The sequence below is a fragment of the Coregonus lavaretus genome, assembly GCF_964263955.1.
Source record: "Coregonus lavaretus genome assembly, contig: HAP1_SCAFFOLD_6485, whole genome shotgun sequence".
NCBI classification, from domain to species: domain Eukaryota; kingdom Metazoa; phylum Chordata; class Actinopteri; order Salmoniformes; family Salmonidae; genus Coregonus; species Coregonus lavaretus.
The window spans coordinates 5,631-32,536 of NW_028159521.1; the positions used below are offsets into that span (position 1 = coordinate 5,631).

Genomic DNA, 26,906 nt, shown 5'->3' on the forward strand with positions numbered 1-26,906 from the left:
GCTATCAGTGTGATTGAGGGAGTGTGTGTGGGGGGGGGTGAGAGGAGGGAAAGGAGGTGCAAGGCGTGAACATTAAATGGCTAGGGGGGCCTTGGTGAAGCCTGGAGGGGGAAGCAAAAGGGGCCCCCCAAAAAGAAGGGGGTCAGACATACAAGACCGTTTCACCGTAGAGAGAAAGAAAGAGCGAGCTAGCGAGAAGAAGAGAGGTGAGAGGGGGAGAGGGTAGGGAAGAAAAGGCTGTGTTCAGGACACGAGGGCCCTCCACCTGCTACTCACCATGAGAGAAAGAAAGAGAGAGAGAGTGAGAGAAGAGGAGAGAAGACAAAAGGAGAGAGGAGTAGAGGAGAGAGGAGAGGAAAGGAGAAGAGAGGAGTGGAGAGAGAAAAGAAGAGGAACAAAATAGTGAGAAAGAGTGGAGAGGAGAGGAAGGAAAGGTAGAATGCCTCACCATAAACAGGTCTCTAGCTCCAATGTCAACCGCCAGCAGGAAAGCCTTCTCAAAGCGCTGGTGTCTACAGACATAACATGATTATAAACTGTATTATAAGACATTATAAAGGCTCATACAAGCGCATTACACATTATAAAGCATTATACCTGCAGGCTTTGAGTTAAGTGTTAGAGATTTTCTGTACGGACAGTTAAAAAGACTATGAAGACACATGACTATATATACACCAACAACATTAACCCAGTAATTGTGTTTCACCGGATCAGTTATAGAGGTATTACATGAGTTACTATATGTAAAACCTGCCATCACTACAGTGGTCCACAGTGTTCTTGATGTGAAACCTGCCATCACTACAGTGGTCCACAGTGTTCTTGATGTAAAACCTGCCATCACTACAGTGGTCCACAGTGTTCTTGCTGTAAAACCTGCCATCACTACAGTGGTCCACAGTGTTCTTGCTGTAAAACCTGCCATCACTACAGTGGTCCACAGTGTTCTTGCTGTAAAACCTGCCATCACTACAGTGGTCCACAGTGTTCTTGCTGTAAAACCTGCCATCACTACAGTGGTCCACAGTGTTCTTGCTGTAAAACCTGCCATCACTACAGTGGTCCACAGTGTTCTTGCTGTAAAACCTGCCATCACTACAGTGGTCCACAGTGTTCTTGCTGTAAAACCTGCCATCACTACAGTGGTCCACAGTGTTCTTGATGTAAAACCTGCCATCACTACAGTGGTCCACAGTGTTCTTGCTGTAAAAGCTGCCATCACTACAGTGGTCCACAGTGTTCTTGATGTAAAACCTGCCATCACTACAGTGGTCCACAGTGTTCTTGATGTAAAACCTGCCATCACTACAGTGGTCCACAGTGTTCTTGCTGTAAAACCTGCCATCACTACAGTGGTCCACAGTGTTCTTGCTGTAAAAGCTGCCATCACTACAGTGGTCCACAGTGTTCTTGATGTAAAACCTGCCATCACTACAGTGGTCCACAGTGTTCTTGCTGTAAAACCTGCCATCACTACAGTGGTCCACAGTGTTCTTGCTGTAAAACCTGCCATCACTACAGTGGTCCACAGTGTTCTTGCTGTAAAACCTGCCATCACTACAGTGGTCCACAGTGTTCTTGCTGTAAAACCTGCCATCACTACAGTGGTCCACAGTGTTCTTGATGTAAAACCTGCCATCACTACAGTGGTCCACAGTGTTCTTGCTGTAAAAGCTGCCATCACTACAGTGGTCCACAGTGTTCTTGATGTGAAACCTGCCATCACTACAGTGGTCCACAGTGTTCTTGATGTGAAACCTGCCATCACTACAGTGGTCCACAGTGTTCTTGCTGTAAAACCTGCCATCACTACAGTGGTCCACAGTGTTCTTGCTGTAAAAGCTGCCATCACTACAGTGGTCCACAGTGTTCTTGATGTAAAACCTGCCATCACTACAGTGGTCCACAGTGTTCTTGATGTGAAACCTGCCATCACTACAGTGGTCCACAGTGTTCTTGCTGTAAAACCTGCCATCACTACAGTGGTCCACAGTGTTCTTGCTGTAAAACCTGCCATCACTACAGTGGTCCACAGTGTTCTTGCTGTAAAACCTGCCATCACTACAGTGGTCCACAGTGTTCTTGATGTAAAACCTGCCATCACTACAGTGGTCCACAGTGTTCTTGCTGTAAAACCTGCCATCACTACAGTGGTCCACAGTGTTCTTGCTGTAAAACCTGCCATCACTAGAGTGGTCCACAGTGTTCTTGATGTAAAACCTGCCATCACTACAGTGGTCCACAGTGTTCTTGCTGTAAAACCTGCCATCACTAGAGTGGTCCACAGTGTTCTTGATGTAAAACCTGCCATCACTACAGTGGGCCACAGTGTTCTTGCTGTAAAACCTGCCATCACTACAGTGGTCCACAGTGTTCTTGCTTAGCTAGTTCACTTCACCTCTGCCTTCTTCCATTTTCTCTCTCTGGCAAGCAGAGCCTTCTCTGGCATCCCTCCTTTTCTCTCTCGCTTATCACCCACCTGCATTCATCCCTTCTTCAACATCAAATGAAAACGCCTCTCTTTGGTTGAGTTTGTTTGTTTCATGTTGGCTCTGGCCTGGAGAAGTTAGGGAATATTGTACTGAGTAGATACTCAGCCTCCCAACTCTAATTATAATGGGGAGAGACCCTCTTTTCAATTATGTGTGTGTGTGTGTGTGTGTGTGTGTGTGTGTGTGTGTTTGAGAGCAAGAGAACACATCATCATCATCACCAAACGAATTACTTTCTTTCTGAATTGATGGACTCAGTGCTGTTAGCTACTTACTTTATTTACTAATGAACAAAAAAGAAAAACGCACTGATCTTTTCTTACTAACACTGACTTTGCTGAAAACTACTTTATTAAGGAGAAATGTACTTACAGTGCATTGGGAAAGTATTCAGACCCCTTGACTCTTTCCACATTTTGTTACGTTACAGCCTTATTCTAAAATTGATTAAATAAAACAATTTCCTCATCAATCTACACACATACCCCATAATGACAAAGCGAAAACAGGTTTTTAGAAATTGTAGCAAATGTATATACAGTGAGGGAAAAAAGTATTTGATCCCCTGCTGATTTTGTACGTTTGCCCACTGACAAAGACATGATCAGTCTATAATTTTAATGGTAGGTTTATTTGAACAGTGAGAGACAGAATAACAACAAAATAATCCAGAAAAAACGCATGTCAAAAATGTTATAAATTGATTTGCATTTTAATGAGGGAAATAAGTATTTGACCCCTCTGCAAAACATGACTTAGTACTTGGTGGCAAAACCCTTGTTGGCAATCACAGAGGTCAGCCGTTTCTTGTAGTTGGCCACCAGGTTTGCACACATCTCAGGAGGGATTTTGTCCCACTCCTCTTTGCAGATCTTCTCCAAGTCATTAAGGTTTCGTGGCTGACGTTTGGCAACTCGAACCTTCAGCTCCCTCCACAGATTTTCTATGGGATTAAGATCTGGAGACTGGCTAGGCCACTCCAGGACCTTAGTGCTTCTTCTTGAGCCACTCCTTTGTTGCCTTGGCCGTGTGTTTTGGGTCATTGTCATGCTGGAATACCCATCCACGACCCATTTTCAATGCCCTGGCTGAGGGAAGGAGGTTCTCACTCAAGATTTGACGGTACATGGCCCAGTCCATCATCCCTTTGATGCGGTGAAGTTGTCCTGTCCCCTTAGCAGAAAAACACCCCCAAAGCATAATGTTTCCACCTCCATGTTTGACGGTGGCGATGGTGTTCTTGGGGTCATAGGCAGCATTCCTCCTCCTCCAAACACGGCGAGTTGAGTTGATGCCAAAGAGCTCCATTTTGGTCTCATCTGACCACAACACTTTCACCCAGTTCTCCTCTGAATCATTCACATGTTCATTGGCAAACTTCAGACGGGCCTGTATATGTGCTTTCTTGAGCAGGGGGACCTTGCGGGCGCTGCAGGATTTCAGTCCTTCACGGCGTAGTGTGTTACCAATTGTTTTCTTCGTGACTATGGTCCCAGCTGCCTTGAGATCATTGACAAGATCCTCCCGTGTAGTTCTGGGCTGATTCCTCACCGTTCTCATGATCATTGCAACTCCACGAGGTGAGATCTTGCATGGAGCCCCAGGCCGAGGGAGATTGACAGTTCTTTTGTGTTTCTTCCATTTTCGAATAATCGCACCAACTGTTGTCACCTTCTCACCAAGCTGCTTGGCGATGGTCTTGTAGCCCATTCCAGCCTTGTGTAGGTGTACAATCTTGTCCCTGACATCCTTGGAGAGCTCTTTGGTCTTGGCCATGGTGGAGAGTTTGGATTGATTGCTTCTGTGGACAGGTGTCTTTTATACAGGTAACAAACTGAGATTAGGAGCACTCCCTTTAAGAGTGTGCTCCTAATCTCAGCTCGTTACCTGTATAAAAGACACCTGGGAGCCAGAAATCTTTCTGATTGAGAGGGGGTCAAATACTTATTTCCCTCATTAAAATGCAAATACATTTATAACATTTTTGACATGCGTTTTTCTGGATTTTTTTGTTGTTATTCTGTCTCTCACTGTTCAAACAAACCTACCATTAAAATTATAGACTGATCATTTCTTTGTCAGTGGGCAAACGTACAAAATCAGCAGGGGATCAAATACTTTTTTCCCTCCTGTATATATATATATATATATATATATAAAAAAGAAATACCTTATTTACATAAGTATTCAGACCCTTTGCTATGAGACTCGAAATTGAGCTCAGGTGCATCCTGTTTCCATTGATCATCCTTGAGATGTTTCTACAACTTGATTGGAGTCCACCTGTGGTAAATTCAATTGATTGGACATGATTTGGAAAGGCACACACCTGTCTATATAAGGTCCCACAGTTGACAGTGCATGTCAGAGCAAAAACCAAGCCATGAGGTCGAAGGAATTGTCCGTAGAGCTCCCAGACAGGATTGTGTCGAGGCACAGATCTGGGGAAGGATACCAAAAAAAATTCTGCAGCATTGAAGGTCCCCAAGAACGCAGTGGCCTTCATCATTCTTAAATGGAAGAAGTTTGGAACCACCAAGACTCTTCCTAGAGCTGGCCGCCCGGTCAAACTGAGCAATCGGGGGAGAAGGGTCTTGGTCAGGGAGGTGACCAAGATCCAGATGGTCACTCTGACAGAGCTCCAGAGTTCCTCTGTGGAGATGGGAGAACCTTCCAGAAAGACAACCATCTCTGCAGCACTCCACCAATCAGGCCTTTATGGTAGATTGGCCAGACGGAAGCCACTCCTCAGTAAAAGGCACATGACAGCCCGCTTGGAGTTTGCCAAAAGGCACCTAAAGACTCTCAGACCATGAAAAACAAGATTCTCTGGTCTGATGAAACCAAGATTTGGCCTGAATGCCAAGCATCACGTCTGGAGGAAACCTGGCACCATCCCTACGGTGAAGCATGGTGGTGGCAGCATCATGCTGTGGGGATGTTTTTCAGTGGCAGGGACTGGGAGACTAGTCAGGATTGAGGGAAAGATGAACGGAGCAAAGTACAGAGAGATTCTTGATGAAAACCTGCTCCAGAGCGCTCAGGACCTCAGACTGGGACGAAGGTTCACCTTCCAACAGGACAACGACCCTAAGCACACAGCCAAGACAACGAAAGAGTGGCTTCGAGATAAGTCTCTGAATGTCTTTGAGTGGTCCAGCCAGAGCCCGGACTTGAACCCGATCGAACATCTATGGAGAGACCTGAAAATAGCTGTGCAGCGACGCTCCCTATCCAACCTGACAGCTCTTGAGAGGATCTGCAGAGAAGAATGGGAGAAACTCTCCAAATACAGGTGTGCCAAGCTTGTAGCGTCATACCCAAGAAGACTCGAGGCTGTAATCGCTGCCAATGGTGCTTCAACACAAAATAAAGGGTCTGAATACTTACGTAAATGTGATATTTCAGTTTGTTATTTTTAATACATTTGCTAAAATTTCAAAAAATCTGTTTTTGCTTTGTCATTATGGGGTATGTTGTGTAGATTGATGAGAAAAAACTACCAATTGAATCCATTTTAGAATAAGGCTGTAACGTAACAAAATGTGGAAAAAGTCAAGGGGTCAGAATACTTCCCAAATGCACTGTACTATGGACTGTGATATGTGGTTGTCTCACCTAGCTACAGTATCTTAAACCGAATTAACTGTAAGTTACTCTGGATAAGATCGTCTGCTAAATGACTAAAATGTCAATCTAAGATGATGACAGAAAATTATGATTGAATTTAAATGAAAGGTGAAGGTTTTCTTTCCGTTTGGCAGACCTTGGTGTGTATGGTTAAGTGTATAGGAGGTGTGGTTACCCGAGTGGGTGGGTTATAGTGGGCTGGGTTACCTGAGTAGGTGGTGGAAGAAGCGTCGGGCGTATTTGCTGATTGGCCCTCTGTATTCTAGAACCACCGAGTCAGAGAGGGGGAGGGGCGGAGCGTAGAACACACCCAGAGCTGCCTCCAACTGGGCTGCAGACAGGAAATAAACATTAAACTGATTGGTTTACTGATTGATTGGTTGATTGGTTGATTGATTGATTGACTGACCGATTGGTTGGTTGATTAATATACTGATTAATGCATTGATTTAATAATTTGATGGTTAACTATACTTGGTTGATTGACTGATTCATTAGTCAACTGATTTATTGATTGATTAATTGATTTACAGTTTGCTGGACTAATTACTTGATTGACTAAGGCTACATTTACACAGGCAGCCCAATTCTGATAATTGTTCACTAATTGGTCTTTTGACCAATTAGATCATCTCTTTTGCCAATAATTACGCAGACGACCAGAATTGAGCTGACTGTATAAATGCTGCCTAAGTGACAGATTGATTAATGAATTGCCCCGGTCTAACCCTCTCTGGTCTGGTTCAGCTCTAGCCTCAGCAGGTAGTCTGTGACAGATGTCAGTGCCCGGTAACATTCAGTTCCCATGGTGCTCCACTCCATGACTCCCAGAATTCCTAGAGCCTGGTCCACCTGGCCACAGCGTAATCTCTGCTGCAACAGCTCTCCCGGACCCAGCTGACCCCCTGACAGAGCACCTGAAGAGGGAAGAGAGGGAGAGATGGGTTAGGATGAGGGAGAGATGGGTTAGGGTGAGGGAGAGATGGGTTAGGGTGAGGGAGAGATGGGTGAGGGTGAGGGAGAGATGGGTGAGGGTGAGGGAGAGATGGGTTAGGGTGAGGGAGAGATGGGTGAGGGTGAGGGATGGGTTAGGGTGAGGGAGAGATGGGTTAGGGTGAGGGAGAGATGGGTTAGGGTGAGGGAGAGATGGGTGAGGGTGAGATGGGTTAGGGTGAGGGAGAGATGGGTTAGGGTGAGGGAGAGATGGGTTAGGGTGAGGAGAGATGGGTCAGGGTGAGGGAGAGATGGGTTAGGGTGAGGGAGAGATGGGTTAGGGTGAGGGAGAGATGGGTGAGGGTGAGGGAGAGGGAGAGATGGGTTAGGGTGAGATGGGTTAGGGTGAGGGAGAGATGGGTGAGGGTGAGGGAGAGATGGGTTAGGGTGAGGGAGAGATGGGTGAGGGCGAGGGTGAGGGAGAGATGGGTTAGGGTGAGGGAGAGATGGGTGAGGGTGAGGGAGGGATGGGTGAGGGTGAGGGAGAGATGGGTGAGGGTGAGGGAGAGATGGGTTAGGGTGAGGGAGAGATGGGTGAGGGTGAGGGAGAGATGGGTTAGGGTGAGGGAGAGATGGGTGAGGGTGAGGGAGAGATGGGTGAGGGTGAGGGAGAGATGGGTGAGGGTGAGGGAGAGATGGGTGAGGGTGAGGGAGAGATGGGTTAGGGTGAGGGAGAGATGGGTGAGGGTGAGGGAGAGATGGGTGAGGGTGAGGGAGAGATGGGTGAGGGAGAGGGAGAGATGGGTGAGGGTGAGGGAGAGATGGGTGAGGGTGAGGGAGAGATGGGTGAGGGTTAGGGTGAGATGGGTTAGGGTGAGGGAGAGATGGGTGAGGGTGAGGGAGAGATGGGTTAGGGTGAGGGAGAGATGGGTGAGGGCGAGGGTGAGGGAGAGATGGGTTAGGGTGAGGGAGAGATGGGTGAGGGTGAGGGAGGGATGGGTGAGGGTGAGGGAGAGATGGGTGAGGGTGAGGGAGAGATGGGTTAGGGTGAGGGAGAGATGGGTGAGGGTGAGGGAGAGATGGGTTAGGGTGAGGGAGAGATGGGTGAGGGTGAGGGAGAGATGGGTGAGGGTGAGGGAGAGATGGGTGAGGGTGAGGGAGAGATGGGTGAGGGTGAGGGAGAGATGGGTTAGGGTGAGGGAGAGATGGGTGAGGGTGAGGGAGAGATGGGTGAGGGTGAGGGAGAGATGGGTGAGGGAGAGGGAGAGATGGGTGAGGGTGAGGGAGAGATGGGTGAGGGTGAGGGAGAGATGGGTGAGGGTGAGGGAGAGATGGGTGAGGGTGAGGGAGAGATGGGTGAGGGAGAGGGAGAGATGGGTGAGGGTGAGGGAGAGATGGGTGAGGGTGAGGGAGAGATGGGTGAGGGAGAAGGAAAGGGACACTACTTGGACATGCTACAGTACACACTTTCTTTCCAAAACATTTGATTTTAACGACTAGACCACTAAACCAGTGGTCACCAACCTTTTCTGGGTCAAGATCACTTTTGCAGTCCAAACACAAGCCGAGATCTACCACTCAGATTATTATTTTTTTACGACTAATACATTATCACAGCATTTTGGCTATATGCCTGGCCTGCCAATATTGTCATTCTCAGATCATATTATATTTCAAAACTTGAGCTTTGATAACAAAATAGATCAGTTGGTGTAGCACTTGCAAGGCACAGCTGAGCACAAATTGAAATATTTTTTATTTTTTATTTTACTGGACTGATGGTACCTGCATCTGGTGTTCATGGTGCTTTCAAGACAACCGGGAACTAGGAAAAAAACGAGGTCAACTCATGATGTCAGTGATCTTCAGGTCGGAAAGTCAGAGCTCTAGAAAGATGCCCGAGTTTCCGACTAGGAATTCCGAGTTGGATGACAGTTCAAAACAAATTTTCCCAGTCGGATATCATTTTTTTCCTAGTTCCCAATTGTCTTGAACGTACTGAAGTCTGAGATTTGCAAGTTCCCAGTTCTGAGTTCCCAGTTGTTTTGAACGCAGCATTAGTCTCAGCGGAGGGAGGGAGAGAGCAGCAGAGGGTCCGTCTCTCACGGTCCCTGCTCTCTCCTTCCTTTCCTCAGGTGAGACTGACCAGAGAGAGGGGACACCGTCTTCCACCTGATGGCGAAACGCGAGTCGCACCGCATCTGCCTCATGCACAAATTCATGTTGTTCCTATGACCAGAGACAGTTAAATATTCCTCTATATTAAAATAGACACAACGAGCTGCTAATAATAATAAAAACGCAGGGCTATCGATACACTTGGCTACTCATTCATTGCAGCACCAGTGGAAGAACGGAGAAGCGCGTTTTATGTTTTGTAATAGTGTTGAATAAAAACAGTGTTGACAGTACTGAATAAAAACGTAGACATGAACTCACTCAGAAAAACAGCAGCTCTTTGCTGTATTCTGACAGTCTCTCACTGGTCAAGGTTTTAAAAGTTGTGAAATCTCATGTAGGCTAGTAGCTTATCAAACCTTGCTGAGGCCGGGGTCTTGGAAGCTGTAGGCACAGTGATTTGAGCTATCCGATTGGCCAGCGCAGTAGGCGTACTGATTTAGCCACAGATCTCCCAGTCCGCCAGGTAGGTGAAGTTAGTCTTTTCAGACAAATGAAATGGTTCAAAATGGGAACACTTTGCCTGACCAGTGCGCAGGGCTTCTGAATCACCTGCACCTACTGCCAACAGCGCAACACACACACAAAAAGGAGCGCAAGCCTTTATCGCTGGCTTTTCTACAGCAATGTCTTGAATATCGACCGGTTGGTGACCACTGCTCTAAACCTAATCTTTTAAGATTTAAGTAGCGAGCACAAGACGTTTAAAATACGTGTGTGTGTGAGAGAGATTTCTGATACTTGTGTGAGTGTGTCGAGAGAGCTCTGTGTATAAGATTGTGTGTGTGTGTGTGTGAAGCTGTGATGCCCTCTAGGTTGCATGACAGGCAGGAGTGTACCGCATGATCCCAATTACCTATAATTATCACCTGCAGCAGTCGACACCTGCCCTTCCCGTACACAAAACGAGACGCCCCGCACACTCACACCTCCACTGCCCGTTTACTCACACCTCCACTGCCCGTTTACTCACACCTCCACTGCCCGTTTCCTCACACCTCCACTGCCCGTTTACTCACACCTCCACTGCCCGTTTACTCACACCTCCACTGCCCGTTTACTCACACCTCCACTGCCCGTTTACTCACACCTCCACTGCCCGTTTACTCACACCTCCACTGCCCCTTTACTCACACCTCCACTGCCCCTTTACTCACACCTCCACTGCCCGTTTACTCACACCTCCACTGCCCGTTTACTCACACCTCCACTGCCCGTTTACTCACACCTCCACTGCCCGTTTACTCTCACACCTCCACTGCCCGTTTACTCTCACCTCCACTGCCCGTTTACTCACACCTCCACTGCCCGTTTACTCACACCTCCACTGCCCGTTTACTCTCACACCTCCACTGCCCGTTTACTCACACCTCCACTGCCCGTTTACTCACACCTCCACTGCCCGTTTACTCACACCTCCACTGCCCGTTTACTCACACCTCCACTGCCCGTTTACTCACACCTCCACTGCCCGTTTACTCACACCTCCACTGCCCGTTTACTCACACCTCCACTGCCCGTTTACTCACACCTCCACTGCCCGTTTACTCTCACACCTCCACTGCCCGTTTACTCTCACCTCCACTGCCCGTTTACTCACACCTCCACTGCCTTTTTACTCACACACCTCCACTGTCCGTTTACTCACACACCTCCACTGTCCGTTTACTCACACACCTCCACTGTCCGTTTACTCACACCTCCACTGCCCCTTTACTCACACCTCCACTGCCCATACACACACAACACCAGACACCGCTCGTGCCGGTAAGAGCACAAAACCTTCTGATTTCATTATTCATGAGTCAGATAATCCTCCTGCATTCAATCTCCCAGGGAAGAAAGGCATTATCAATCACCTGCAGTCATCTCTCTGTCTCTGTCTCTGTCTTTCACTCACTCACTCACTTACTCACTCTCTCACACGGCCTGTAGACTTTGTTAAGACTATACCCCCCTCAGCCTTAAGAGGTGCACAACAGTCTCAGCCTCCAGGTTATTTAGCAGGTGGTGCAGTGTGTGAGCATACTGTGTGTCTGACTCCATCTGGCCCTTGGTGACCCCCCTATGTGTGTGGTCTGTCACTCTGTCTTACTGTCTGTGTGTGGTCTGTCACTCTGTCTTACTGTCTGTGTGTGGTCTGTCACTCTGTCTTACTGTCTGTGTGTGGTCTGTCACTCTGTCTTACTGTCTGTGTGTGGTCTGTCACTCTGTCTTACTGTCTGTGTGTGGTCTGTCACTCTGTCTTACTGTCTGTGTGTGTTGGTATGTGTGTAAACACCATGCTTCTGCATTGCTTGCTGTTTGGGGTTTTAGGCTGGGTTTCTGTGTAGCACTTTGTGACATCTGCTGATGTAAAAAGGGCTTTATAAATACAGTTGGTTGATTGATTGATTAAGTGTGTATGTAGGTGTGTCTGTGTGTGTGTGTGTGTGTGAGGTGGGGTGGGGGCGCACGTAGCCAGACGATTAGGAGGCAGGGGGCAAAGTGACGACCACCTTATTGTCTAATCAATTTAATGAAGGGGGGAAGCGGGGAGGGATTGTTAGTCCCAATTAAAATTACAAGCTGGCAATTAGCAAACCCATCAAATCCCCTAAAGACTCTGCTAATGTGGGTAATAGATCAGCTGAGATCTGTGTGAGCATGTATGTGTGTGTGTCTATATGAGGGGGGGTCTGAGTTCCGTGTGTCAGCATCTGCGCCTTGCTAAGTCTCACCACACATGCACAAACTAGCCTGCTAGTGACACAAACACCAAACAGTCTAGCTATTCTAACCCCTAGCCTGCTAGTAACACACCAAACAGTCTAGCTATACTAACCCCTAGTCTGCTAGTGAAACACCAAACAGTCTAGCTATTCTAACCCCTAGTCTGCTAGTGAAACACCAAACAGTCTAGCTATTCTAACCCCTAGTCTGCTAGTGAAACACCAAACAGTCTAGCTATTCTAACCCCTAGCCTGCTAGTGAAACACCAAACAGTCTGGCTATTCTAACCCCTAGCCTGCTAGTGAAACACCAAACAGTCTAGCTATTCTAACCCCTAGTCTGCTAGTGAAACACCAAACAGTCTAGCTATTCTAACCCCTAGCCTGCTAGTGAAACACCAAACAGTCTAGCTATTCTAACCCCTAGTCTGCTAGTGAAACACCAAACAGTGTAGCTATTCTAACCCCTAGCCTGCTAGTGAAACACCAAACAGTCTAGCTATTCTAACCCCTAGCCTGCTAGTGAAACACCAAACAGTCTGGCTATTCTAACCCCTAGCCTGCTAGTGAAACACCAAACAGTCTAGCTATTCTAACCCCTAGTCTGCTAGTGAAACACCAAACAGTCTGGCTATTCTAACCCCTAGCCTGCTAGTGAAACACCAAACAGTCTAGCTATTCTAACCCCTAGCCTGCTAGTGAAACACCAAACAGTCTGGCTATTCTAACCCCTAGCCTGCTAGTGAAACACCAAACAGTCTAGCTATTCTAACCCCTAGCCTGCTAGTGAAACACCAAACAGTCTAGCTATTCTAACCCCTAGCCTGCTAGTGAAACACCAAACAGTCTAGCTATTCTAACCCCTAGCCTGCTAGTGAAACACCAAACAGTCTAGCTATTCTAACCCCTAGCCTGCTAGTGAAACACCAAACACCCTAGCTAGCCTAACCCCTAGTGTGCTAGTGACACAAACAGGTTGGGCGCCTATCATCCAATTCCAATGATTTAAATGTGTGTGTTCAGTTATACTGCATTGTAACTGCAGTTACACTGCAAAACCACTGCAGTAAAAAAATACCTTATTTTGGATGCAGTATTTGCAGCATCCTGCATTGTACTGCAGTTATACTGCACTCTGACTGCAATCTTTTTTCGTAAGGGATCAATCCAATCCTCCTGTAAATACACTGACATTATGTTATGTGTCACTCTTTTCAGTACAAAGGAAAGGAACCTTTTATCAACAGCAAAGAGGCACTAAAAACACAGCACCAAAAACAACACCAGCAGCAACATCCTTGATGATGCTGTTGAGACGTGGAGTTTGAGTCAACACTATGTACAGCAACATCCTCGACGGTGCGGTTCGGACGTGGAGTTTGAGTCAACACTATGCACAGCAACATCCTCGACGGTGCGGTTCGGACGTGGAGTTTGAGTCAACACTATGTACAGCAACATCCTCGACGGTGCGGTTCGGACGTGGAGTTTGAGTCAACACTATGCACAGCAACATCCTCGACGGTGCGGTTCGGACGTGGAGTTTGAGTCAACACTATGTACAGCAACATCCTCGACGATGCGGTTCGGACGTGGAGTTTGAGTCAACACTATGTACAGCAACATCCTCGACGATGCGGTTCGGACGTGGAGTTTGAGTCAACACTATGTACAGCAACATCCTCGACGATGCGGTTCGGACGTGGAGTTTGAGTCAACACTATGTACAGCAACATCCTCGACGATGCGGTTCGGACGTGGAGTTTGAGTCAACACTATGTACAGCAACATCCTCGACGATGCGGTTCGGACGTGGAGTTTGAGTCAACACTATGTAAACACGTTTCTCCTCTCTTACTCTTCTCTTTATTTCTCTTTTAGAGGCCGTGTGATGCACGGCACGCACCAAGCTGCCCTTCCGTAGCCTCTCCCCGAGCAGCCCCAGCCCCGGCAAACGTGTGCCCAGATGAGATAACTCTGGCAGGCAGAGGGAAGCAAGAGGGAGGGCCTCCTCCTCTGGAAGAGAAGAAAATGAAAAAACCTGGATGCAGGCCAAGTCTTTCTTGTCTTTCTTTCTCACCGCTTCCAACTCACTCACTCACTACCCCCCTCCCTCCCTCCCTCCCTCCCTCCTCCTCCTCTCACTACCCCCATCCCTCCCTCCTCCTCCTCTCACTACCCCCATCCCTCCCTCCCTCCTCCTCTCTCTCCCCCCCTCCCTCCCCCCTCCCTCCCCCATGTAGCAGACCTAATGAATTGAGTCAATAAAGAAAAGGAGGAACGCTAAACAAGCAGGAAGACAAACAGAGAGAGAGAGAGAAGAACGAGTGTGAGTGAACACACACACACGTTGGCGAGAATTATCATCGCAGAAAGACGAACGGTTACTTTCTTCATCAAAACCTTGGCAGACGATCAGAGGAGGCTATTGTCTGAACCCGCACGCAAGCACGCACACACACACACACACACACCTCTCTACACACACACACACACACACACACACACACACACACACGCACACACACACACGCACACACACACACCTCTCCACACGCACGCACACGCACACACACCTCTCTACACACACACACACACCTCTCTACACGCACACACACACCTCTCTACACACACACACACCTCTCTACACGCACACACACACCTCTCCACACGCACACACACACACACACACACACACACACACCTCTCCACACGCACACACACACACACACACCTCTCCACACGCACACACACACACCTCTCTACACGCACACACACACACCTCTCCACACGCACACACACACACACACACCTCTCCACACGCACACACACCTCTCTACACACACACACACACACCTCTCTACACACACACACACACACACACACACACACACACACACACACACACACCTCTCCACACACACACACACACACACACTTCCCTACACACACACTCACACATACAACCCCCCCCCCACTACACACACACAGTTCCATACACCCTGCCAACCCACCCCCACACATCATTTTCTTATGACAGTGTCACATCGCATCTCCTTCCAAAGTCACAACAATTAAGAGACGTGCTCCTCTCCTCCTCGGCAGGAACGTTTTGATTGGCAAACTTTATCTAAGGGCCCCAGGGGACAAAGCCACTGTAAACGATTTATCGGAAAAATGCATCCCAGAATGCACTTGTGGGGGCCCATGGCCCAGGGGCGATTATTGAATAACCTCTACGAGCTATGACTCCTTCGGGTTGCCCTCGCCAACCAACTGACCCACAAATGAACTTCCCTAAACGCTAACAGTACGGATGCAGGGGTTGATGTAGCCAACACTGTGTGTGTGTGTGTGTGTGTGTGTGTGTGTGTGTGTGTGTGTGTCTGTGCGTGTGTGTATGAGAGAGAGACTGTATGGATGTATGTGGCCAATGCTCCTCCTAAAGAGATAGTAGGTATGCAGGGTTTTGTTCCAGCACTACACAAATTAACCTCCCTCAGCAGTATGGAAGTGGTGCTGGAGAATGGTCCAGTGGTAGTGCTCACAACTCAGGACCACATTTAGGTTACCTTACCACCTGGCGACGTTTGAGTCCCGTCTAGACCTCTCCTGTCTCTGTCCTTACATTCAATGCAATATAAAACAGGAAAGGGGATGGGACTTCTGATCTCCTTTAATACCACTAAGCAGGATGGATGTTAGGGCAGAGGTGGCCAGCCAACCAACCCTCCTTCCTGGAGAGGTAAAGATACAGGGAGTGCAGGGTTTTGTTTCAGCCCCACACTGTTACACCTCTTTCTGGAGAGGTAGAGATACAGGGAGTGCAGGGTTTTGTTTCAGCCCCACAATGTTACACCTAATTCTATTAATCAGCTTTTCCTCAGGACCTTGATTGGCTGAGGATGTGTTTGTGTAGGGCTGGAGCAAAAGCCTGCATACAGATATGGGGTAGCTCTCCAGGAGGAGGATTTGCCACCCTTGTGTTAAGAGTGTGTTTGTGTGTGTGAGTGTGCGCATGAGAGAGAGAGCGAGACAAAGAGAGACAGACAGAGCGAGACAGAGGTCATACTTGGAAATGTGTGTGTTGTTTCACATGGTACTGTACTCTCCACTCACCCAGTCTGAATCTCAGTGCGGCCAGTGGTCCTCCGTGGAAAGCCAGCATCAGTGTATCCACTCCCTCTCCCCCTCCATCCAGCCCCGTCCCCCCAGCCCACTGCAGCCCCTCCAGCCCCCCAGGACAGCGCAGATGCTGGGTCAGCCTCAGAGTGGTGGTGGCTGGGGCTGGGTCCTCTCCCACCAGGGTCAACCCTAGAGGAGCAAAATCATTTAAAATAATGAATCAATCAAATTAAACATTTATTTAAAGTGTTATTTCACACACAAAATGTCTCAACAACAAAGAATGACAGAAAACGTAAAGCCCTATTTGAAAATAGACAGTATTTTATTATGTATAAATAAAGGTATATTGTAACATAATGAAGCTGCAACATTGTATGGGGGCCGTGTCTGACTACTACAGAAAGGCCATTCAGGTGTGTCTCATAAGCACCACGCCCACTGAGGAAGGTGCTAGCTGAGATGTTTGACACTATGTGGTCTACTAAGACATGGTAAAACAAAGCTTCAATTGCAACTTAAATTCAAGTGAATGTTGTGGTCTAGAGGTCAGTGCATTCGCCTGCAGCACACATGTAATAATAATAATAATAATATGCCATTTAGCAGACGCTTTTATCCAAAGCGACTTACAGTCATGCGTGCATATTTTTTTTTTTTTTGTGTATGGGTGGTCCCGGGGATCGAACCCACTACCTTAGCGTTACAAGCGCCGTGCTCTACCAGCTGAGCTACAGAGGACCACATGTATGCTGGTGTCGGAATTGGTTCCAATCCGGCCCACTGCCTTTGTGACACACACTCTACCTATCTTTCCCACTGTCTCTCCTCTATTCAATAAAACATACAAAATGCTAATAAAGGGGGAAAAGTGAGTGCTGGCCTTTAAAAAGTAAAGTTGTTTATACCTAGGGGAGCCAAGGCCACATCCAGAGTCATCAGCTCCCCCTGGCCTCCCCCCACCACCACCACCCCCCCTGCAGGGTGCCAGGCCATCAGGACGGGCGGTATGGGGCAGGGGGCGAGCAGCGACACCCCTCTCCTCTCATCGTAGAGGACCAGAGAGGAGTCGCTGAGGCCCAGTAGCAGGGTGGTCGAGGAGGGGTGGCGGGAGCAGGAGACGGGGCGCGAGGAGAGGGGGATACGGGTCGCCGAGAGACGATGGAGGCGGCCACGGGCACACTCGTACACGCAGGCGTCTGCCCAGGACGTCCCGGTGGTGGTGGTGTGGGATCCTTGTTGGGGTCCTTCAGGCAGCTCCACGGACAGAAGCTGGTAGGGCTGCATGAGACTGAAGCGGAGGTCCAACGGGTCACCCTCGGTACGCATGGAGCTGAGCACCTGGGGGGGAGAGTGAGATAGAGAGAGAGAGGAAGAGGGACAGTGTGTGAGAGAAAGAAGGGTTAGACTGAGCAGGAGAAAAACAGAGTGGTAGACAGAGGACAGGGGATGAAGAGAGAAGAGAGAGAGACTACAATAACAGCAGAGCTTTACTACACCCTCTAGAGATGGAGTGTCAATCAAGCAAGTCAATGATAAGTTCTCCATTCAACTCAAGGTCACAAATGTTTTCCTGCCGCATTTCCTACAAGTTTACTTGGCATACACACTAAACAACAAACAATACCACTGCCTAGGTGTGTAAATTGCCCTAAGGGGACAAATAAAGTGAATTGAATCCCACAAACGACAGAAAGTCGGTAACCTTTTGACACAGAACACCACAACACAAACAATAGGCTGTGGGTACAGAACACCACAACACAAACAATAGGGCTGTGGGTACAGAACACCACAACACAAACAATAGGCTGTGGGTACAGAACACCACAACACAAACAATAGGCTGTGGGTACAGAACACCACAACACAAACAATAGGGCTGTGGGTACAGAACACCACAACACAAACAATAGGGCTGTGGGTACAGAACACTGCCACACAAACAATAGGGGTGTGGGTACAGAACACCACAACACAAACAATAGGGCTGTGGGTACAGAACACTGCCACACAAACAATAGGGGTGTGGGTACAGAACACCACAACACAAACAATAGGGCTGTGGGTACAGAACACTGCCACACAAACAACAGGGCTGTGGGTACAGAACACCACAACACAAACAATAGGCTGTGGGTACAGAACACCGCAACACAAACAATAGGGCTGTGGGTACAGAACACCGCAACACAAACAATAGGGCTGTGGGTACAGAACACCACAACACAAACAATAGGCTGTGGGTACAGAACACCACAACACAAACAATAGGCTGTGGGTACAGAACACCACAACACAAACAATAGGGCTGTGGGTACAGAACACTGCCACACAAACAATAGGGCTGTGGGTACAGAACACTGCCACACAAACAATAGGGCTGTGGGTACAGAACACCACAACACAAACAATAGGGCTGTGGGTACAGAACACTGCCACACAAACAATAGGGCTGTGGGTACAGAACACTGCCACACAAACAATAGGGCTGTGGGTACAGAACACTGCCACACAAACAATAGGGGTGTGGGTACAGAACCCCACAACACAAACAATAGGGCTGTGGGTACAGAACACTGCCACACAAACAATAGGGGTGTGGGTACAGAACACCACAACACAAACCATAGGGCTGTGGGTACAGAACACTGCCACACAAACAACAGGGCTGTGGGTACAGAACACCACAACACAAACAATAGGCTGTGGGTACAGAACACCGCAACACAAACAATAGGGCTGTGGGTACAGAACACCGCAACACAAACAATAGGGCTGTGGGTACAGAACACTGCAACACAAACAACAGGGCTGTGGGTACAGAACACTGTCACACAAACAATAGGGCTGTGGGTACAGAACACTGCCACACAAACAATAGGGCTGTGGGTACAGAACACTGCAACATAAACAATAGGGCTGTGGGTACAAACACTGCAACACAAACAACAGGGATGTGGGTACAGAACACTGCCACACAAACAATAGGGCTGTGGGTACAGAACACTGCCACACAAACAATAGGGCTGTGGGTACAGAACACTGCCACACAAACAACAGGGATGTGGGTACAGAACACTGCCACACAAACAATAGGGCTGTGGGTACAGAACACTGCCACACAAACAACAGGGATGTGGGTGTCGTGTAGCTACAGGGACAGGCTGACTGTAATTCATTTAGATGGATAGACAGAAGAGGTCTGTCCTCTCTCCCTCCCTCCCGTCCTGTCTCCCTCCCTGTCAGTCTCCCTCCCTGCCTGTCTCCCTCCCTGTCAGTCTCCCTCCCTGTCTCCCTCCCTATCTGCCTCCCTGCCTGTCTCCCTCCCTATCTGCCTCCCTCCCTATCTCCCTCCCTATCTCCCTCCCTGCCTGTCTCCCTCCCTGCCAGTCTCCCTCCCTCCCTATCTGCCTCCCTGCCTGTCTCCCTCCCTATCTGCCTCCCTGCCTGTCTCCCTCCCTATCTGCCTCCCTGCCTGTCTCCCTCCCCATCTGCCTCCCTGCCTGTCTCCCTCCCTATCTGCCTCCCTATCTCCCTCCCTGCCTGTCTCCCTCCCTGCCAGTCTCCCTCCCTCCCTATCTGCCTCCCTGCCTGTCTCCCTCCCTCCCTATCTGCCTCCCTGCCTGTCTCCCTCCCTATCTGCCTCCCTGCCTGTCTCCCTCCCTCCCTGCCTCCCTGCCTGTCTCCCTCCCTATCTGCCTCCCTATCTGCCTCCCTGCCTGTCTCCCTCCCTATCTCCCTCCCTGCCTGTCTCCCTCCCTGCCAGTCTCCCTCCCCCCCTATCTGCCTCCCTGCCTGTCTCCCTCCCTATCTGCCTCCCTGCCTGTCTCCCTCCCTATCTGCCTCCCTGCCTGTCTCCCTCCCTATCTGCCTCCCTGCCTGTCTCCCTCCCTATCTCCCTCCCTGCCTGTCTCCCTCCCTGCCAGTCTCCCTCCCTGCCAGTCTCCCTCCCTGCCAGTCTCCCTCCCCCCCTATCTGCCTCCCTGCCTGTCTCCCTCCCTGCCTGCCTCTGTCTGTCTCTCCCTCCCTATCTGCCTCCCTCCCTATCTGCCTCCCTGCCTGCCTGGAGCAAAATAAAGCAAAGCCGGGAGTTTGGCAGGCTCCTCCAAAAAGGGACTTAGGCAGGTTTTGCCCACCATGGGCTGCATCCCAAATGGCACCCTATTATAGTGCACTACTTTAGACCAGAGCCCTTTGGGCCCCCCTATGGGCCCTGGACAAAAGTAGTGCACTAAATAGGGAATAAGGTGCCATTTGGGAATACAGCAGGAAGGAAACAGATGACTGTTTTAGGCTCCCTTTTTTTCTACCCATAATCCCCTCGAGCCAGCTCCTGCTTGCACCCCGGGGGGTGGGCGGGGGAGGAGAGACGGGGAGAGGGGCGGTGAGGGGGAGGATTTTAGGGAGGGGGTGAGGTGCTGACAGCACAGAAAGTGAAAGAGTGTGTGTGTGCTTAAGACTGTGTGTGTGTGAGAGGCGGAGGTTAAGGGGGAGGGTGGTGGGTTGGCATTTTGCCAGCCTCATGGTGAGCCACACCTGCTCCAGCCACGGACCCCCGTTCTCTGGGTACTGCCCCCACTGCAGGGCTGGGTCTCACACTTCACACACACACACACACACACACACACACACACACACACACACACACACACACACACACACACACACACACACACACACACACACACACACACACACACACACACACACACACACACACAGGCTTCACGCGGCCTTACACTTACACGTACACTCTCTCACACACCTAGGCTACACTTATCACCACACCTCTTAGTTCTTACCCTGACTATCACCGCCCTTCAAATCCCCGATGCCACCGCAATAGGACTAGCTGGTAGCCACACCTCCCCTCCACACACACTCCTCAATAAGACTAGCTGGTAGCCACACCTCCCCTCCACACACACTCCTCAATAGGACCAGCTGGTAGCCACACCTCCCCTCCACACACACTCCTCAATAGGACCAGCTGGTAGCCACACCTCCCCTCCACACACACTCCTCAATAGGACCAGCTGGTAGCCACACCTCCCCTCCACACACACTCCTCAATAGGACTAGCTGGTAGCCACACCTCCCCTCCACACACACTCCTCAATAAGACTAGCTGGTAGCCACACCTCCCCTCCACACACACTCCTCAATAGGACTAGCTGGTAGCCACACCTCCCCTCCACACACACTCCTCAATAGGACTAGCTGGTAGCCACACCTCCCCTCCACACACACTGCTGGCCCCATAAACCACATCTCACCACCTCACCCCTGCCCCTTCTCAGACAGCCACACACACTGTGTCAACATGGAGTGCTGGCACCACCAGGTACAAGGACATAGGACGTGTACCAACCCTCTAGCCGTGACCTTACACCCCTACCCAGAGGGATAGGAGTAGGGGTAGGAATAGGGGTAGGAGTAGGGATTGGAGTAGGAATAGGAGTAGGGGTAGGGATAGGAGTAGGAATAGGAGTAGGGATAGGAGTAGGAATAGGGATAGGAGTAGGAATAGGAGTAGTGATAAGAGTAGGGATAGGAGTAGGGATAGGAGTAGGAGTAGGGATAGGAGTAGTGATGGGAGTAGTGATAGAAGTAGGAGTAGGGATAGGAGTAGGAATAGGAGTAGTGATAGGAGTAGGAGTAGGGATAGGAGTAGGGATAGGGATAGAAGTAGGAATAGGAGTAGTGATAGTAGGGATAGGAGTAGGAGTAGGGATAGGAGTAGTGATGGGAGTAGGAGTAGGGATAGGAGTAGGGATAGGAGTAGTGATGGGAGTAGGAGTAGGGATAGGAGTAGGGATATGACTAGAAGTAGGGATAGGAGTAGGGATAGGACTAGGGGTATGAGTAGGGGTAGGGATAGGAGTAGGGATAGGACTAGGGATAGGAGTAGGAGTAGGGATAGGAGTAGTGATGGGAGCAGGAGTAGGGATAGGAGTAGGGATAGGACTAGGGATAGGAGTAGAAGTAGGGATAGGAGTAGGGATAGAACTAGGGGTATGATTAGAAGTAGGGATAGGAGTAGGGATAGGACTAGGGGTATGAGTAGGGGTAGGAGTAGGGATAGGAGTAGGGGTAGGGATATGAGTAGGGGTAGGAGTAGGGATAGCGTATGGGTAGGAGTAAGGAGTAGGGGTAGGAGTAGGGATAGGAATAGGAGTAGGGATAGGAGTAGGGATAGGATTAGAAGTAGGGATAAGACTAGGGGTAGGGATAGGGATAGGAGTAGGAATATGAGTAGTAATAGGAGTAGGGATAGGAGTAAGGATAGGGATAGGAGTAGGAGTAGGGATAGGAGTAGGGATAGGAGTAGGAGTAGGAATAGGAGTAGGAATAGGAGTAGTGATAAGAGTAGGGATAGGAGTAGGGATAGGTGTAGGAGTAGGGATAGGAGTAGTGATGGGAGTAGGAGTAGGGATAGGAGTAGGGATAGGACTAGAAGTAGGGATAGGAGTAGGGATAGGACTAGGGGTATGAGTAGGGGTAGGGATAGGACTAGGGATAGGAGTAGGGATAGGAGTAGGGATAGGAGTAGAAGTAGGGATAGGAGTAGGGATAGGACTAGGGGTGTGATTAGAAGTAGGGATAGGACTAGGGGTATGAGTAGGGGTAGGGATTGGAGTAGGGATAGGAGTAGGGGTAGGGATATGAGTAGGGGTAGGAGTAGGGATAGAAGTAGGGATAGGCGTAGGAGTAGGGATAAGAGTAGGGATAGGAGTAGTGATGGGAGTAGTGATAGAAGTAGGAGTAGGGATAGGAGTAGGAATAGGAGTAGTGATAGGAGTAGGAGTAGGGATAGGAGTAGGGATAGGGATAGAAGTAGGAATAGGAGTAGTGATAGTAGGGATAGGAGTAGGAATATGAGTAGTAATAGGAGTAGGGATAGGAGTAAGGATAGGGATAGGAGTAGGAGTAGGGATAGGAGTAGGGATAGGAGTAGGGGTAGGAATAGGAGTAGGAATAGGAGTAGTGATAAGATTAGGGATAGGAGTAGGGATAGGCGTAGGAGTAGGGATAGGAGTAGTGATGGGAGTAGGAGTAGGGATAGGAGTAGGGATAGGACTAGAAGTAGGGATAGGAGTAGGGATAGGACTAGGGGTATGAGTAGGGGTAGGGATAGGACTAGGGATAGGAGTAGGAGTAGGGATAGGAGTAGTGATGGGAGCAGGAGTAGGGATAGGAGTAGGGATAGGACTAGGGATAGGAGTAGAAGTAGGGATAGGAGTAGGGATAGGACTAGGGGTATGATTAGAAGTAGGGATAGGAGTAGGGATAGGACTAAGGGTATGAGTAGGGGTAGGGATAGGAGTAGGGATATGAGTAGGGGTAGGAGTAGGGATAGAAGTAGGAGTAGGGATAGCGTATGGGTAGGAGTAAGGGTAGGGGTAGGAGTAGGGATAGGAGTAAAAGTAGGGGTAGGAGTTTCTCAGGGACATACTGCAAGCCCCTAAGAAACCCAGTGAGGGGATACAACCAGATCATCTCCTCTGCTCTGCCACACTAACACGCAACACCCAAGGTCAGGAGTGGGGACTCCCCCAACATCACTATAGACCAGGGGCTGTGCATCATCACATAAAACACAACAGACAGAAAATAGAGAGAGAGAGAAAGACACAAACAGAGACAGAACAGAGAGAGAGAGAGAAAAGAGAAGGGAGAGAGAGAGACACAAACAGAGACAGAAAAGAGAGAGGGAGAGCACGACCTCCCTCATTCGTTGGTAGGGAGACCGTCTCCTCCCTAGTAAGTAGGTTTGGGACTCCTCCTGTCTATTTCAGTGATTGGTCCAAACTATTGTTCTCCTCTCCTTCCCCGGTCATGGAAGAGAACAGGGGCGGGGCCAGCTGAGAGCCTGGCCCCTTGTTCACAGCACCGGGCCTCACACAGACAATTACACAGCTCACAGAGCACAGAAAGACAGGGGCAGAGACGGAGTGAAGGAGGGATCAGGGAGGGATGTAAGGGAAGGGAGTGAGGGGGGGAGGGAGAGGGTGAAGGGTGGAGGGAGAGGGGAGGGAGGGGGTGAGAGGGTGAGGGGTGGAGGGAGAGGGGAGGGAGAGGGTGAGAGGGATGTTTTGGTGATGAGAATGAATACGCTTGGGGGAGTGGGTAAAAGGTAGGTATGGTTAGACAAAGTCAATGAAGAAGTTTGGGAGGTAAAGGTAGGTACGGTTAGACAAAGTCAATGAAGAAGTTTGGGAGGTAAAGGTAGGTACGGTTAGACAAAGTCAATGAAGAAGTGGGAGGTAAAGGTAGGTACGGTTAGACAAAGTCAATGAAGAAGTTTGGGAGGTAAAGGTAGGTACGGTTAGACAAAGTCAATGAAGAAGTTTGGGAGGTAAAGGTAGGTACGGTTAGACAAAGTCAATGAAGAAGTTTGGGAGGTAAAGGTAGGTACGGTTAGACAAAGTCAATGAAGAAGTTTGGGAGGTAAAGGTAGGTACGGTTAGACAAAGTCAATGAAGAAGTTTGGGAGGTAAAGGTAGGTACGGTTAGACAAAGTCAATGAAGAAGTTTGGGAGGTAAAGGTAGGTACGGTTAGACAAAGTCAATGAAGAAGTTTGGGAGGTAAAGGTAGGTACGGTTAGACAAAGTCAATGAAGAAGTTTGGGAGGTAAAGGTAGGTACGGTTAGACAAAGTCAATGAAGAAGTTTGGGAGGTAAAGGTAGGTACGGTTAGACAAAGTCAATGAAGAAGTTTGGGAGGTAAAGGTAGGTACGGTTAGACAAAGTCAATGAAGAAGTGGGAGGTAAAGGTAGGTACGGTTAGACAAAGTCAATGAAGAAGTTTGGGAGGTAAAGGTAGGTACGGTTAGACAAAGTCAATGAAGAAGTTTGGGAGGTAAAGGTAGGTACGGTTAGACAAAGTCAATGAAGAAGTTTGGGAGGTAAAGGTAGGTATGGTTAGACAAAGTCAATGAAGAAGTTTGGGAGGTAAAGGTAGGTACGGTTAGACAAAGTCAATGAAGAAGTTTGGGAGGTAAAGGTAGGTACGGTTAGACAAAGTCAATGAAGACTTTTGGGAGGTAAAGGTAGGTACGGTTAGACAAAGTCAACACGTATACACACATGGGCACGAACACACACACACACTCACTACGTAGTTGTAAGACTGTATAGCACTGTCTAGACCTCACCCCTGGGTGTTTTCACAAATCTAAGAGCTCTTCTGAAAATCTGAAATCATAACACAAATTGTTACATTACAGCAAATACTAGGCCATTAATCTAAGTAATTCATGAAAGGTTTTGTTCTATATTTCTATATTTAGGAAACCATGCTGTTGTCCTTTGATTGAGTTTCATCATTTGTTAGGTGTCTAAATAAATAACTATATAGTCCCATGTTCAGTAAAATGTGTGAGTTCTGTTTTATTCTTGAAGTCATGTGTTTGTTGTCATCTAGAGACACCATGTAGGGAGGAATGGATATCCATGTCTGGAATAATTCATTCATAATTTGGGTGGAATCACACATTTAGATCAAACAACAGAGGAGAAACTGCTTAGAGACATAACTGGACAACAAAACACAGACACAGAGAGACACACACACAGAACCCCCCCCCCCCCCCCCCCACACACACACACACACACACACACACTGAACGCAAAACAGACATGAAATAAAAAAAGTGGTTTCCTTCTTTTTTTCACAGAAATTCCAAGAATCATTTCAAATGTTAACTAAATGTTAAATAAATCATAAATCATATTTCTCATGTTGTATAGAACTAAGACCACATAGGGAACAGGAATCAGGCTTTTAAATGTCTGGAGCGAGTGTTAAATAGGCTTAGCATGGCAGATATCTGGCCGAACAAAAGAAACGTATATATGAGCTTGAAGCGATTGAAGTCCCTGGCTCTCTTCTCCGTAGTCTTCTCAGATGAGCTCTGAGTGTTTGATTCTCTCCACACCTCTTAAATAAACTGCTTGTTTAATTTCACACCACGCCATCAAAACGCACGCACGTACGCACGCGAAAGCACACACACTTCATTTTACACCTCGCATCTGAAAAATGACAACAAACACTTTCATTAGAGAAACGATGCAAGAGAGGGGACTTTAATGTTCTTTTAAAACCAAGGAGGGAGGAGGGGAAAACATAAAATAACTAGGTGAAGGAGGAGTGTGATAAACGAGTGCAGAGAGCGTTCCTAAACAAGCAGAAAAGCGTACGACAGCATCTGCTTTGATGATTTCAATATTCATTTTTTTCTCTCCTTCCCTGTTCTTTTAGCATTTTGTTTTCATGTGATTGGCGACGCTCTTCCTCCCTCCTCTTCTCTATGCTGGTGCATATTTACATACGTTTACAGAGGTGCGAGGCGCCAGGGCTTAAGCCGTGTTCATTTGGTAATTTGGGTTTCTCCGTCTGCTTTCGGCGATGGTACGTTACTCCTACGCAGGTTGCCAGGGAAACAGGTCACATAGGGTTATCACAGGGGCTGAGAGGTGACACACACACAGGGGCTGGGAGGTGGAAGCAGACAGGCATGCTCGTACACACGACCACCGTAAAGTCACATCAACTGCTTAGTTAGTTCCCCTTGTTTTAGGAGGATGGCGTAGAACATACTGTAAGACGCCACCCTTGAGATGGCTAATGCACCATTCCCAAATCCCATCCACACACAGACACGTGCACACACACACACACCGTGTGACCGCGTGTAAGGATTGTTCTGGAAAAGAGATGGAAAGAGAGAAAAGATGACAGACAACAAAGAGCAAGAGCAAGAACAAGAGAGAGAGAGAGAGAGAGAGAGAGAGAGAGAGAGAGAGAGAGAGAGAGAGAGAGAGA

At 48.6% G+C, this 26,906-nt stretch overlaps 1 protein-coding gene across 1 annotated transcript; it reads right to left on the minus strand.

Annotated features, from left to right (window-relative positions):
* Window positions 1-448: 448 nt before the first annotated feature.
* Window positions 449-21,898, minus strand: LOC311122768 (WD repeat-containing and planar cell polarity effector protein fritz homolog; the record flags this gene model as incomplete). Its single annotated transcript, XM_084197091.1, has 7 exons — window positions 449-512; window positions 6,333-6,456; window positions 6,854-7,042; window positions 16,067-16,261; window positions 16,981-17,413; window positions 21,352-21,367; window positions 21,474-21,898. Coding segments are annotated over 7 exons (1,446 nt in total), but the record flags the coding sequence as incomplete, so codon positions are not given.
* Between the last annotated feature and the right edge of the window lie 5,008 nt (window positions 21,899-26,906).